At 44.1% G+C, this 16,816-nt stretch overlaps 2 protein-coding genes across 2 annotated transcripts in view; one reads left to right on the forward strand and one right to left on the reverse strand.

Moving 5' to 3' along the window:
• Positions 1 to 16,816, forward strand: part of LOC144484438 (uncharacterized) — a 156,495-nt gene that overhangs the window by 118,741 nt on the left and 20,938 nt on the right. The window contains exons 18-19 of the mRNA XM_078202970.1: positions 947 to 956; positions 13,322 to 13,463. Of these exons, the coding sequence (XP_078059096.1) occupies positions 947 to 956; positions 13,322 to 13,463 (152 nt within the window). The remainder of the gene's footprint in view (positions 1 to 946; positions 957 to 13,321; positions 13,464 to 16,816) is intronic.
• The window catches only part of LOC144484431 (uncharacterized), a 40,273-nt gene that overhangs the window by 13,800 nt on the left and 9,657 nt on the right, over positions 1 to 16,816 (reverse strand). The gene's annotated exons all lie outside the window — the stretch shown is intronic.

Raw genomic sequence — 16,816 nt, forward strand, 5'->3', positions numbered from 1 at the left:
CCTGTTGTTCTTTATATATGTATAAAAAGCCTTGGGATTTTCCTTAATCCTGCTGGCCAATGATTTCTCGTGACCCCTTTTCGCCCTCAGACTTGGGTGAAAGGACTGAGGGGATGGTTGCTAAATTTGCTAATGGCATAAAGATAGGTGGGAAAGTTGTGAAGATGACATAAGGAGACGACAAAAATATATACTTTATTCCTTTAATTTCTTTATTGTTTCTTCATTTTTCTTCCTCCCTCCCACTCTTTCCCCCTTCTTTATTCCCCTTCTCTGACTTTTTCTCCCCCTTTGCTAAATCTTACCTCGTCCCATTCATTACTCTCTCCCCTCCCCGCCCCTCCCTCTCTCTTTTGGCCATTCACACCCTTTATTCTCTCTGTGGACAGCTATGAGCAGTCTTTTCCCCTGGTTTCTGTGGCTATGACTCATCTTTAATTCCCTCACCCTGCAGTATAAATATCTCCCACTTTCTCTGCCTTTTAGCTTTGACAAAGGGTCATCTGGACTCGAAACATCAGCTCTTTTCTCTCCTTACAGATGCTGCCAGACCTGCTGAGATTTTCCAGCATCTTCTTTTTTTGGTTACAAAAATATATAGATAGGTTAAGACAGGGGCAAAGATCCGCCAAATGGAATATAATGTGGCAAAAAGTCAAATCATCCATTTTGGCAGGAAGAATAAAAAGAGAAGCTTATCATTTAAATGGTGTGAGATTGCAGAGCTGGGATTGCAGAGGGATCTGGGTGTCCCAGTGCGTGAATCACAAAAGGCCGGTATACAGGTACAGCAAGGAATTGGGAAAGCTAATAGAATGTTGCTGTTTATTGCGAAGGGAATTGAATAAAAAAGTAGGGAGATTATACAGGATATTGGTGAAACCATCTGGAGTACTGTGTACAATATGGCTCTCATTTAGGAAAGATGTAAACACATTGGAAACAGCTCAGAGAAGGTTTACTGGACTAATACCTGAAATGGCTGGTTTGTCTAATGAGGATTGGTTGGACAGGCTAGGCTTGTATCCACTGGAGTTTAGAAGAGTAAGAGGCGGCTCGATTAAAACAAATAACAGGAGAACTTCTTCCTCTCAGAGGGTCTGAATATCTGGAACTCTCTTCCTCAAAGGGCAGTGGACGCAGAGTCTCTGAATCTTTTGAAGGCAGAGCTGGACAGATTCTTAATAAGCAAGGGGCTGAAAGGTTATCGGGGGGTCGGCGGGAATGTGGAGTTGAGGTTACAATCAGATCAGCTGTGCACGTATTGAATGGTGGAGCAGGCACGAGGGATGTACCCCTGTTCTGAATATGCATATTCATCTGTTATCACATCCTGTACAATAGATTGTAGCATTTTCCCTCCGGCTGATGTCAGGCTGATGGGTCTGTGGTTCCCCGTTTTCTCTCTCCCTCCATAAACAGTGGGGTTTCATTTACCACCTTCCAATCTGCAGCAACCATTCCACAATCTATAGAATTTGGAAAGATGACCACCAATGTATCCACTATCTCCACAGCCACCTCTTCCAACACTCTGGGATGTAGATCAGCAGCTTTTGCCGATTAATTCACTTCCAACCCCATTAATTTCTCCAGTGCTACTTTTTCACGAATACTAATCTCTTTCAGTTCCTCATGCTCACTACTCCCTCTGCGTGCTTTGCGAGCCTTCCAAACAGTATTATGAACAAAATATCTTTAAACTTCCGAACACCCTTTCACTCTGTGATCCTTGAGAAATCCAAAGCCAGATATTCAAAACAAGGTTAAAAGATTATCAGCCCACTGGAGACAAAGTGGTGAGACCGGCCAGTCCAGCAGACAGAGAGCCTCCAATTCTCCCCAGTGACCAACTGTGAGAATGAACAAAATGCAGTCCTGGATGTAATTGAGAGCAGAAACAATAACAGCAGAATCCAACCCCTGGAATCACATGTGAACTCGCTGGTGTCTCCGCAGATTGGATAACTGAGTGAATCCTTTCCCACACTGAGAGCAGGTGAACGGTCTCTCCTTGGTGTGAACTCGCTGGTGTGTCTGAAGAGTGGATAACTGAGCAAATCCCTTCTCGCACTGAGGGCAGGTGAACGGCCTCTCCCCAGTGTGAAACCGTTGGTGTGTCTTCAGATGGGATAACTGAGTGAACCCATTCCCACACTGAGAGCAGGTAAACGGCCTCTCCCGAGTGTGAACTCGCTGGTGTGTCTGCAGGCTGGATGACTGACTGAATCCCTTCCCACACTGAGAGCAGATGAATGGTCTCTCCTCATTGTGAACTCGCTGGTGTGTCTGCAGGGCGGATGACTGAGTGAATCTCTTCCCACAATGAAAGCAGATGAATGGCTTTTCCTCATTGTGAACTCTCTGGTGTGTCTGCAGGGTGGATAATCGACTGAATCCATTCCCACACTGAGAACAGGTGAACGGTCTCTCCCCAGTGTGACTGCGTCGATGAGTTTCCAGGTGAGAAGGGTATCTAAATCCCTTCCCACAGTCCCCACATTTCCACTGTTTTTCCATGGTGCAGGCGTCCTTGTGACTCTCCAGGTCGGACAATCAGTTGAAACCTCATCCATACACAGAACACGGGTACAGTCTCTTCCCGCTGTGAATGCTGCAATGTATTTTCAAGCTGTGCAACTGAAGCGTTTTCCACACGCAATGCACTGGAACACTCTCACCCGGGTGTGTGTCAGATTCGGTGCTTTCCAGTCACACTGATGTTTAAAATCTCCTGAAGCAGACAGAACAGAAAAACATTTCTCCTTCTGGATTCAAAGGCCAATGATATTCAGGTCCCGTTGAATTGAGTGACTCTGTCAGATGTTGATGTGACATTTGGTCTGAGATTTTTGTCTGTAAATCCTCACCTTCTAGATATCCTGTAAAAGGAGTTTACAAAAGTCATCACAGTCAATACAGGATAGAAATTCAGAACAGACAATTCTAGTTTCTATGGAACATTCTTTCCTCTCTCATTCCCCAAAAGCTGTGACTCTCCATCCCACACACTCTCCCTCCATTCTCACTCTGCTGTATCTAATATTCACCCTCCCAATTCTGCTGAAGGTGCTGATTGAGGCTGATTGGCAGATCCATGCTCACTGCTTCCTGTCCTGGACACACAGCTGGAAATCTCCATGCAGGGGGCCAGACAGATATATGTCTTTGTAGAGTCATAGAGGAAACAGGCTCTTTGGCCGAACTTGTCCATGCCACCTTTTTTTTTAAACCCCTAAGCTAATCCCAATTGCCCGCATTTGGCCCATATCCCTCTATACCCATCTTACCCATGTCACTGTCGAAATGCTTTTTAAAAGACAAAATTGTACCCGCCTCTACTACTATCTCTGGCAGCTTGTTCCAGACACTCACCACCCTGTGTGAAAAAGTTGCCCCTCTGGACCCTTTTGTATCTCTCCTTCCTCCCCTTAAACCTATGCCCTCTAGTTTTAGACTCCCCTACCTTTGGGAAAAGATATTTACGAGCTAGCTGATCTATGTCCCTCATTGTTTTATAGACCTTTATAAGATCACCCGTCAGCCTCCTACGCTCCAGAGAAAAAAGTTTCAGTCTATCCAGCCTCTCCTTATAATTCAAACCACCAAGTCTGGGTAGCATCCTAGTAAGTATTTTCTACACTCTTTCAAGTTTAATAATATCCTTTCTATAATAGGGTGACCAGAACTGTACACAGTATTCCAAGTGTGGCTTTACCAATATCTTGTGCAACTTCAACAAGACATCCCAACTCCCGTATTCATTGTCCTGACCAATGAAACCAAGCATGCCGAATGCCTTCTTCACCACTCTGTCCACCTGTGACTCCACTTTCAAGGAGCTATGAACCTGTACCCCGAGATCTCTTTGTTCTGTAACTCTCCCCAACGCCCTACCATTAACTGAGTAAGTCCTGCCCTGGTTCAATCTACCAAAATGCATCACCTTGCCTTTATCTATATTAAACTCCATCTGCCATTCGTCAGCCCACTGGCCCAATAAATCAAGATCCCATTGCAATCTGAGATAACCTTCTTCACTGTCCACTATGCCACCAATCTTTGTGTCATCTGCAAACTTACTAACCATGCCTCCTATATTCTCATCCAAATCATTAATATAAATGACAAATAACAGTGGACCCAGCACGGATTCCTGAGGCACACCGCTGGTCAACCCTCTACAACCACCCTCTGGCTTCTGTCAAGAAGCCAATTTTGTATCCATTTAGCGACCTCACCCTGGGTCCCGTAAGAATTAACCTTATGCAACAACCTACCAGGCAGTACCTTGTCAAAGGCCTTGCTAAAGTCCATGTAGACAACATCGACTGCACTGCCCTCATCTACCTTCTTGGTTACCCCTTCAAAAAACTCAATCAAATTTGTGAGACATGATTTTCCACTCACAAAACCATGCAGACTGTCCCTAATCAGTACTTGCGTCTCTAAATGCCTGTAGATCCTGTCTCTCAAAATACCTTCCAACAACTTACCCACCACAGATGTGAGGCTCACCGGCCTATAGTTCACAGGCTTTTCCCTGCAGCCCTTTTTAAACAAAGGCACAACATTTGCCACCCTCCAGGCACCTCACCTGTGACTATCGATGATACAAATACCTCAGCTATGATTGAACTAAAAATATATTTAATGGATAGGATGGCTCCAGTTGGTGAAGATACAGGGGGTTGCGATTGATGATGATCTTGAACTTGTTGCCTGTGGGGGTAGTCAAGCAGAGATGATCAATAATTTCTCAATGAGATTGGATGGGTGCTGCAGGGTTACAGAATGGGACCCACTCCAGACGGACAGAATTGCTCGACAGACAGTTTATAGTTTATTTTTGATAATTTATTAATTAGTGTCACAAGGATGCTGACATTAACACTGCAATGAAGTCACTGTGAAAATCATGAAAAAGTATGAAATTAAAGTGAGAGTCGGTATGGACTCGAGTTATCCAATGGACTCCTTCTGTGCTGGAATGACTCTATGACTGGAAATATATAACGTAGCTACAGGACTATATTACAAGACTGGAAATAATAAATGCATTTATTACAGGACCAGAAGTAAATCTGTCCCATATAATAACGATGTGGAGATGCCGGCGTTGGACTGGGGTAAACACAGTAAGAAGTTTAACAACACCAGGTTAAAGTCCAACAGGTTTATTTGGTAGCAAAAGCCACACAAGCTTTCGGAGCTCTTAGCCCCTTCTTCAGGTGAGTGGGAATTCTGTTCACAAACAGAGCTTATAAAGACACAGACTCAATTTACATGAATAATGGTTGGAATGCAAATACTTACAACTAATCAAGTCTTTAAGAGACGAAACAATGTGAGTGGAGAGAGCAACAAGACAGGCTAAAAAGATGTGTATTGTCTCCAGACAAGACAGCCAGTGAAACTCTGCAGGTCCACGAAGTTCAACCGGGATATTGGGTTCATGTCACACTATTTGTAACTCCCACAGTTGCGTGGACCTGCAGAGTTTCACTGGCTGTCTTGTCTGGAGACAATACACATCTTTTTAGCCTGTCTTGTTGCTCTCTCCACTCACATTGTTTCGTCTCTTAAAGACTTGATTAGTTGTAAGTATTTGCATTCCAACCATTATTCATGTAAATTGAGTCTGTGTCTTTATAAGCTCTGTTTGTGAACAGAATTCCCACTCACCTGAAGAAGGGGCTAAGAGCTCCGAAAGCTTGTGTGGCTTTTGCTACCAAATAAACCTGTTGGACTTTAACCTGGTGTTGTTAAACTTCTTACCATATAATAACACCAGAGACAGTCTCTGCTCAAGTTCAGCTTCTGCTCGACTTTAAAAGAGTAAGAGGCAACTTAATTTAAACCTTCAAGATTCTGAAAGATCTTGGATGTGGAGAGGATGTTTACTCTTATGGGAGAATCTGGGGGTCACTGTTTAACAAACAGTGCTGCCCATTGAAGACAGAGGTGAGAAGATTTTTTTCACTCAGAGAGTCTTGAATCTTTGGAAGTCCCTTCCTCAAAAGTAGAAGTAGAGCCTGATTTCAATAAGGAATTAGATATATTTCTTGGGGATCAAGGGATACGGGGGGTGGGGGTGGGGGGGGGAGGCGGGATTACAATATTGAATTTGATGATCAGCCGTGACCAGAATGAACGGTGGAGCAAGCTCGAAGGGCTGAGTGGCCTCCTCCCCACTTCTATTTTCTCGTATGTTTCTATGTAAACACGAGGAGCCTGAAGTGTAACCAAATATTTTACCACCGCTTCAGGCAACTTCTCTCACTGAAACATAGAATCTAGAAGTGGGGGTAGGTCACTCAGCCCTTCGAGCTTGCTCCGCCATTCATTATGGTCATGGTTGATCATCAAATTCAATATCCTAATCCCCACCCCCCCACCCCACTCCCGTTCCCCCATATCCCTTGATTTATATTCTGAGGCAGTGAATTCCACACATTCATCACGCTCTGGGTGAAGAAATTTCTCCTCACCTCAGTTCTAAAAGGTTTACCCCTTATCCTCAAACTATGACCCCACGTTCTGGACTCCCCCCACCACTGGGAACATTCTTTCTGAATCTACCCTTTCTAACCCTGTTACAATTTTATAAGTTTCTATGAGATCCCACTCTTCCAAACTCTAGTGAATATAATCTTAACCAATTTAGTTTCTCCTCATGTGACAGACTTGCCATCCCAGGAATCAGCCTGGCAAACCTTCGCTGTACTCCCTCTATAACAAGGACATCCTTCCTCAGATAAGGACACCAAAACTGTACACAATACTCCAGGTGTGGCCTCACCAACGCCCTATACAACTGCAGCAAAACATCCCTATCCCTATACTCAAATCCTCTCGCTATGAAGGCCTACATATCATTTGCCTTCTTTACTGCCTACTGTACCTGCACGCTTACTTTCAGCGACTGATGCACGAGGAATCAAACATCTTGTTGAGTATACACCTCCCTCAATTTACACCTATTCAAGTAATAATCTGTCTTCCTATTATTGCTGCCAAAGTGGATAATCTCACATTTATCATCACTATACTGCATCTGCAATGCAGATGCCCACACACTCAGCCAGTCCCAATCACGCTAAAGCACCTCTGCAGCCTCCTCACAGCTCACCCTCCCACCCAACTTTGTATTATCTGCAAATTTGGAGATAATACATTCAGTTCCCTCTTCCAAATCATTAATATATAATTTGAAGAGTTGGGGTCCTAGCACAGATCCCTGCCAAACCCCACTAATCACTGACTGCCAATCAGAAAAAGACTCATTTATGCCAACGCTTCGCTTCTCATCTGCGAACCAGCTTTCTATCCATCTCAAGACATTCCCTGCAATACCATGTCCTTTAACTTTACATAGCAGTCTGTTATGTGAGACCTTGTCGAAAGCCTTCTGAAAATCTAAATAAACCACATCCACTGGTTCTCCTCGGTCAACTCTACTCCTTACATCCTTACAAAATTCCAATAGATTCGTCAAGCATGATTTCCCTTTTGTAAATCCATGCTGTCTTTGTCTGATTATACCACTGCCTTCCAAATGCCGAGTTGTGAAATCCTTGATAATAGACACCAGCAACTTCCCCAGTACCAATGTTAGGCTCACTGGTCTATAGTTCCCTGTTTTCTCTCTCCCTCACTTTTTGAACAGTGGGTTTACATTAGCTACCCGCCAATCTGTAGGAACTATTACCGATTCCAAAGAATTTTGGAAAATAACCACTATTTCCAGGACCACTTCCTTAAGTACTCTGGGATGAAGATTATCTGGACCTGGAGATTTATCCACCTTCAATCCCATCAATTTCCCCAAAGCCATTTCTCGACAGATGCTGATTTCCTTCAGCCCCCTCACTAAAACATGTTTCTTTCAGCACTTCTGGTACATTATTCACGTCTTCCTTTGTGAAGACTGAAGCAAAGTACCAATTTAATCCCTCAGCCATTTCTTTATTCCCCGTTATGAATTCTCCCAATTCTAACATTCGTTTTTGTCAATCTTCTTCTCTTTACATATCTATAGAAACTTTGACAGTCAGTTTTTATGTTCCCTGCCAGCTTACTTCCATACTCCAATTTTCCCTGGGAGTGGGTGAAGCTGTTGAAAACCTGTTGCTCAATCTGCTGTGCGATCCGGTCACTAGGACCCGGTTGGGACCATAAAACGCTGAAGCCCCACCCTCTTATTGTTGCGTCATCAAGACACCAGCGCATGTGCTCCCTGTGAGCTCCCTGCTGAATCAAGATGGCGGCTGTTAACCTGAGCCTCGTCTCGGGAAAAAGATCCAAAGCTGCAAACACGGGACCTGCGGATTACTATTAGAGGTTTGAGACCTTCACCAGATATTTAGAAACCCTCTCCGTCCATCTGCCGGTTCCAATCCTCCCTCCATGTATCCGCATCCTTACCGGTTGCTGATGAGACAAAGGAATGTCTCTCCCCATTGCCATCATTCACGCTGCGCATGCGCCACACACTGCCTGACTGCGGATGCGCAGCTCTCTCCCGTGCTGTGGATAGGGGACATTCACTACCGCGAGGAATGGTGGGTAAAGCACACGCCATCGAGACGCCTCATTTGTGAACAGTGAACTTTTCCTGCTGCGATGTGAAAATTAGGGATCGTGGTGCAGTCATTAGGAATCAAATTATACTGTAACCTAAGTACTCAAGGCATTCATTATCCACCAAAAAGTAAGGGAATGGAAATTCCCGACCAAAATATCTGAAATTGATACATAATAACATGATAAGGGGGAAGTCGATCTGTATCTTTAATGAACATCAACACGCAAAAATGGAACTTGATGACTTTTAAACAGCTTGCCCTGTTGACATAGAAGTGTCATAATGGGAAATGTGTATGATGGATAGAGCTGTTTCTGGGGCACAGGGGATTGTGGGATTCACGGCCCCATAAAACAGCAGCTATTGGTATGTGTTTTATTAGAGAAGCGTCAGTGACTGCAAACATTAACTCTGCTTCTGTCTCCATAGGTGCTGTCTAACCTGATGAGTATTTACAACGTTTTCTCTTTTCATTTCAGATTTCCAGCAGCTGAGAACATAAGAACATAAGAAATAGGAGCAGGAGTAGGCCATCTAGCCCCTCGAGCCTGCCCCGCCATTCAATAAGATCATGGCTGATCTGACGTGGATCAGTACCACTTACCCGCCTGATCCCCATAACCCTTAATTCCCTTACCGATCAGGAATCCATCCATCCGCGCTTTAAACATATTCAGCGAGGTAGCCTCCACCACCTCAGTGGGCAGAGAATTCCAGAGATTCACCACCCTCTGGGAGAAGAAGTTCCTCCTCAACTCTGTCCTAAACCGACCCCCCTTTATTTTGAGGCTGTGTCCTCTAGTTTTAACTTCCTTACTAAGTGGAAAGAATCTCTCCGCCTCCACCCTATCCAGCCCCCGCATTATCTTATAAGTCTCCATAAGATCCCCCCTCATCCTTCTAAACTCCACCGAGTACAAACCCAATCTCCTCAGCCTCTCCTCATAATCCAAACCCCTCATCTCCGGCATCAACCTGGTGAACCTTCTCTGCACTCCCTCCAATGCCAATATATCCTTCCTCATATAAGGGGACCAATACTGCACACAGTATTCCAGCTGCGGCCTCACCAATGCCCTGTACAGGTGCATCAAGACATCCCTGCTTTTATATTCTATCCCCCTCGCAATATAGGCCAACATCCCATTTGCCTTCTTGATCACCTGTTGTACCTGCAGACTGGGCTTTTGCGTCTCATGCACAAGGACCCCCAGGTCCCTTTGCACGGTAGCATGTTTTAGTTTGTTTCCATTGAGATAGTAATCCCATTTGTTATTATTTCCTCCAAAGTGTATAACCTCGCATTTCTCAACGTTATACTCCATTTGCCATATCCTCGCCCACTTACTCAGCCTGTCCAAATCTCTCTGCAGATCTTCTCCGTCCTCCACACGATTCACTTTTCCACTTATCTTTGTGTCGTCTGCAAACTTCGTTAACCTACACTCCGTCCCCTCCTCCAGATCATCTATATAAATGGTAAACAGTTGCGGCCCGAGTACCGATCCCTGCGGCACGCCACTAGTTACCTTCCTCCAACTGGAAAAACACCCATTTATTCCGACTCTTTGCTTCCTGTCGGATAGCCAGTCCCCAATCCACTTTAACACACTACCCCCAACTCCGTGTGCCCTAATCTTCTTCAGCAGCCTTTTATGGGGCACCTTATCAAACGCCTTTTGGAAATCCAAAAACACCGCATCCACCGGTTCTCCTCCATCAACCGCCCTAGTCACATCTTCATAAAAATCCAACATGTTCATCAAGCACGACTTTCCCCTCATGAATCCATGCTGCGTCTGACTGATCGAACCATTTCTATCCAGATGCCCTGCTATCTCCTCTTTAATAATGGATTCCAGCATTTTCCCTACTACAGACGTTAAGCTGACCGGCCTATAGTTACCCGCCTTTTGTCTCCTTCCTTTTTTAAACAGCGGCTGCAGTGTTTTGATTTTGTTTAGTTGAAGGCGTTGCTCATGGAACCGAGCCTAGAAACAAACGGACCATTTAAAGCTGTGTTTCAAGTAAGGAAAAAGTAGTTCTGTCGGGTATTTTCATTAAATTTACAGTTAGAAGAATTTCAAATTTTTCAGTGGGAAGGGATTCAGTCGTTCATCCACACTGCTAAGGCACCAGCGAGTTCACAAGTAACCGGAACATGTACATAACTAGAATTACCAGCAATTGGCTAAACCTCCTTTGACAGCACCTTCTCCAACATGGATAAGGGCAGTTTATGCCCAGAAACCCCACTACCTGCATTTACTCTTCAGAATCTCGCACTATTTTGACTTGGTAGTATACTGCTCTGCCTTCATAATCACTCAGCCAAAATCCTAAAACTTATTTCCGAGCAACACAGTACAGTGGCACAGGGTGGCACAGTGGTCAGCACTGCTGTCTCACAGCACCAGGGACCCAGGTTTGATTCCAGCTTTGGGTGACTGTGTGGAGTTTGCACGTTCTCTCTGTGACTGCATGAGTTTCCTTCAGGTGCTCCGGTTTCCTCCCACACCCCAAAGGTGTACAGGTTAGGTGGATTGGCTATGCTAAATTGCCCCTGAAATGCAGGGGGATGCAGGTTACCTCAGGATTACAAGTTGTTTTGAGATTGAAAGCGACATTTGGAGGTGATAGTTTTCCTGCATCCTTTGAGTTGGTGAAGGTTGTGGTTTGGCAGGTTCTGTCAAAGTTCTTGTCCAGTTGTAGATGTATAAAGTCCTTACCATTCATTCCCTCCCTGTTTCATCTTCATCTTTCTCCTCTCATTGAGGCTGAATTCTTGTGTAGATCTGGATGGGTGGCAGGTTTCCTGCATTGAAGGACATTAACAAACCATTTGGGTTTTTAATCACAATCCAGCAGCTTCCGGAGTCACTTCTTCCTTGTGCCGGCTCCACAAATTACCAAATTCATTCAGCTCAATTTCACAACCTGCCTTTGTGTTTATCACTGTTTTTTCTCCTCTTTAAATTAATTTGCAGACTCGAGAAATCCATGAGCCATGTACATATTCAGTGTGAGAGATTGCAACCCCTGAAGGAGCTGCTTCTCCACTTTTAGTTACACTTCTGTTCTGCCCCATGCTCCAGTGAAGGAGACTGGGGAGGGCAGAGGATCTTTTCCTGGATCTGCTCTTGGGGCTGGTTAAAACAGTAATTTGTAGTTCAGCAGAGGGTAACTTGGCTGTGGGCCCCTCTTCTGTGGTTTCACAGTAACTTCATTACAGTGTTGCTGCAAGCCTTACCTGTGACTAATAAAAATAAACTTTAACTTTCTTGTCCGTGCTCGTGTGGTCCTGGAGAGGGAGCAGACAGTGTTGACTGGAACACTCGATATCTTCCACAACTCAGGGTACAGAGTGTCTCACAAACACTGGAAACAAAGTTCTGGTTTAGTTCAGATGAAAGTTCGATTGGACCACAAGATTTGGGGAAACAAGATTTGATATAATATTCCATGGAAACTAGAATTGTTTGTTCTGAATTTCTATCCTGTGCTGACAATGATACTGACTCTGTCAATGTCTTTTACAAGGTCCACAAGGGTGATGAATTTGCAGATGGGAAATGGAAACCAAACATTACATCAAGATCTGACAGAGTCACTCAATTCATCAGAACCTGAATATCATCGACCTTTAAATGTGGAAGGAGAAATGTTTGTCTGTTCTGGCGGTGGGGAACAATTTCAAACATCAGTGTGACTGGAAAAGCACCGAGACGCAGACCTGAGTGAGAGTGAACTGACTGGAAAGAGCTTTAACCAGTTACACAGCCTGAAAGAAACATCACACCATTCACAGCAGAGAACCATAAGACCATAAGAATTAGGATCAGGATTAGGCCATTGGACTCATCGAGTCTGCTCCTCCATTCAATGAGATCACGGCTGATATGATATGACAATCCAATTTTCTGCCTTGTCCCATAACCCTTAATAGCCTTACTTAGAAGCAATACACATGTTGTGTGTGGACAAGGCTTGAACAGACAAGAACACTCGCACCATGGAGAAACCATGGAAATGTGGGGACTGTGGGAAGGGATTCAGTTACCCATCGCTGCTGGAAATGCATCGGCGCAGTCACACTGGGGAGAGACCATTCACCTGCTCCATGTGCGGGAAAGGATTCATTCAGTCATCCCACCTGCTGACCCACCAGCAAGTTCACATTGAAGAGAGGCTTTTTAACCATGCTGACGGTGATCACAGCTCTAAAAGCCCTGAGGACCTGGTCACGCACCAATCTATTCACACCGAGAAACAGTTCTGCTGCTCTTACTGTGGGAAGTTATTTAAGCGATCACAGAATCTCATTGAACACAAACGCACTCATACTGGGGAGAGGCCGTTCACCTGCTCTGTGTGTGGGAATGGATTCACACGATCATCCCACCTCACTACACACCGACTGGTTCACACTGATAACAGACCTTTCAAATGTACTGAATGTGAGAAGAGTTATAAAACCACAAGTGATCTGCTGATACACCAGCGAGTTCACAACAAGGAGAGGCCATTCAGATGTACAGTGTGTGGGAAGGGATTCACTCTGTTATCCAGCCTCCAGAAACACCAGCGAGTTCACACTGGGGAGAGGTCGTTCACCTGCTCCTTGTGTGGAAAAGGATTCATTTATTTAACCAGCCTCAGATCACACCAACTTGTTCATTCAGACAAGAAACCTTTCAAATGTTCTGAATGTGAGAAGAGCTTTAAGACCTCCAGTATTCTGCTGAGGCACCAACAAGTTCACACTGGGGAGAGACCGTTCACCTGCTCTGACTGTGGAAAGGGATTCACTCGCTCATCCAACCTGCGAACACACCAGCACATTCACACCGGAGAGAAACCGTTCACTTGCTCTGAGTGCGGGAAGGGATTTTCTCACTCATCCCACCTGCTGAGACACCAACACACTCACAATGGAGAGAGACCGTTCACCTTCTCTGAGTGTGAGATGGAATTCACTCAGTCAACCCATCTTCTAAATTGACAAGTGTCTGGAGGGGTTGGATTCTGTTGTTATTGCGACTGTCAATCACATCCAGGACTGAACCGTGTTCATTCTGACAGTTGGAGTTTGTTTTTGCTAATGTTAGTGATCGCTATAACTGGGCTGAAGTTTAATACTCTGGATAAATGTCAACTGAACTAATATTGTTTAAGACACAAAGCCGGCATCTTCATTTCTCCAGGATAAGAACAGATTAATCAATGTCTTGTTGCATTTTTGTGGCCTTTTCTCCTTTCTAACTCTATATTATTTCAGTTCTCATACCTTCAGTTACTCTCATGGACAAGTCCCAGCTCCCCATACCTTCCAGAGTGTCTTTCCTGGCATCGGAATCCAGGGAAGGTATCAGTAACACATCCGTGATCACAAAAGATAAATCACAGTTGTTTGCACTGATCCACTGTTGCCCCAATCATTGAGGATGGTGATATTTGTGGAGCTTTTGTTTAATTGTCCCCCACCATTCACGACTGGATGTGGGGGGACTGCAGCTTTGATCTGATCCGTTGTTTGTGGGATCGCTTGGCCCTGCCTGGAACATGCTGCTTCTGCTGTTCAGCATGCTTATAGTCCCATGTTACAGAGTCACCAGGTTGGAATCTCAGTTTTAGGGTGCCCAGTGCTGCTCCTGACTTGTTCTCCTACACTCCATGTTGAACTAGGGGAGGTGATGACTCGGTGGTATTATTGCTGAACTATTAATCCAGAAACTCAGCTAATGATTTGGGGACCGGGTTTCGAATCCTGCCACATCAGTTGGTGGAATTTGAATTCAATAAAAAATCTGGAATTAACAATTTACTGATGACCATAAAACCATTGTTGATTATCGTAAAAAACCCATCAGGTTCACTAATGCCCTTTAAGGAAGGAAATCTGCTCTCCTTACCCGGTCTGGCCTACATGTGACTCCCTCTGAAATGGCCTCGCAAGCCACTCAGTTCAAGGGCAACAAGGACTGGGCCATAAATGCTGGCCATCCAGCAATGCCCATTTCCCACGAATGAATAAAAAAGAATTTCAAGTTGAGGACTCCCAGGATGACTCCCTTGCACTGTCCACCTCTGTGCTGCTCCCTCTACTCAGGTCTGAACTGCTGGTAGGACAGCACATTTTGGCAGGAAGAATAAAAGGGAAGCAGATTATCTAAATGGTGAGAGATTGTCGAGCTCTGAGATGCAGAGGGATCTGAGTGTTCTCGAGATTGAATAAACTGGGATTGTTCTCCCTGGAAAGACGGAGGCTGAGGTGCGACCTGATAGACGTTTATAAAATTATGAGGGGTGTGGATAGGGTGAACAGTTGGGACCTTTTTCCCAGGGCAGAAATGACAATTACAAGGGGGCACAAGTTCAAGATACGGGGGAAAGGTTCAGTGGAGATGTGCGGGGGAAGGTTTTTTACACAGAGGGTGGTGGGGGCCTGGAATGCGCTGCCAAGTGAGGTGGTTGAGGCAGACACGTTAGCGACATTTAAGACTTATCTTGATAAACACATGAACAGACGGGGAATAGAGGGATATAAGCGGTTGGTCTCGATAGGACAATGTGATCAGCGTTGGCCGAAGGGCCTGTTCCTGTGCTGTTCTTTGTTCTTTGCATGAATCACAAAAAGCTAGTAAGCAGGTAAAGCAAGTAATTAGGAAAGTTATCATTTGTGAGGGGAATTGATTACACAAATATGGAGGTTATGCTTCAGTTATCCAGAGCACCAGTGAGACCACATCTGGAGTACGGTGTACAGTATTGGTCATCTTGTTTAAGCAAGGATGTAAATGCATTGGAAGCAGTCGATTGACCAGACTAATGCCAGAAATGTGTGGATTATGGGTAAAGCTTGGACAGGCTAGGTTTGTGTCTGCTGGAGTTTAAAGATAAATTTAAGATAAATTTGATCGAAACATAGAAGATCCTGAAGGTTCTTGACAGGTTGATGTGGAAAGGATGTTTCCTCTTCTGTGAGAATCTAGAGCTCGGGGTCCCTGTTTAAAAATAAGGGTTCACACATTTAAAACGGAGATGAAGTGAAATATTTTCTTTCAGAGGGTCGTGAACCTCTGGAACGCCTCTGAAAAGGCAGTGGGAGCAGAGTCTTTGAAAATTTTTAAGGCAGATGTCGATAGATTCTTGGCAAGCAAGTGGGTGATAGATTATTGGGGGCAGGCAGGATGCAGATTTAAGGTTACTATCAGATCAGCCCTGATCTGATTAAATGGTGGAGCAGACTCAAGGGACCAAATAGCCGAATCCTGCTCCTTGTTCCTGTGAGACATTGGCAGTAAGATATGATTCAAAGTATGACTGTGTCAGCCTGTTGCTTGACTGGACTGTTTGACTGTAGGAACGGTCATGTTTAATAGTTTGTAGCTTAGTTATGTGTAATGATCAAGTAATTGAAGCTTATTAATCAATTAACCTGATACGATATTCTGCTTAATTATAATACATTCGTATCATGTAACTGGCTTTGTCTGTCGCTGCATCCTTATTTGACAAGTGAAATACATCACATGACCCGAGGTCGGTGTAAAGCTACACTTTTATACTTTAATTACAGAGTCCTGTGGATCCCATCAAATCTGGATGAGCTGAGGTCTGGAACTGTTAACTCCTCAGCCATTGACAACAACAGTTATACTTGAATTAGAGGCCATATTGTGTGAAGAAACCAGCTGTGAAGTTTGAAACCTTCAGCATTGTGTCATAAATTAGTTTAATCTTTTAACTTGTAATATCTTAAAAGAAGCAATCACTTTCCTTCACACTATATAACTATCATTGGTTTGAAAAATTAAAGGTTTCAGTTTAATTTTCATAGTGCAGTAGTTATTCTGATTCATTAGTTTTGAACATTTATCAATTGAATGTATCATACTGTATTTGTGTTTCCTGCTATCTCACCTTTTACACACTGATTTGATGCCACTTTCTTTGGATTTCAGATCTGAAGTAACTTTGTAATTTCTGTATTAGTTTAAGGCTGTGTGTCACTTTGTGTCCTTTTAATTAACTGTGTTCCAAGCTCTGGCAACCACTACAAAAACCAGCAAGCACTTTCTTTAACCAAAATATACTGATAGTCACCTGCCCCAATGAGAACTCTACAGGATTTCTACACATCAATTAGACATTTGAAACAATGAACCCAAATGTTAACCATTAGGATCTGACACCATAAACTTGCTTTTCTCAATTAAGTGACAAAGA

This window comes from Mustelus asterias, unplaced genomic scaffold (genome assembly GCF_964213995.1).
Source record: "Mustelus asterias unplaced genomic scaffold, sMusAst1.hap1.1 HAP1_SCAFFOLD_107, whole genome shotgun sequence".
Lineage (NCBI taxonomy): Eukaryota > Metazoa > Chordata > Chondrichthyes > Carcharhiniformes > Triakidae > Mustelus > Mustelus asterias.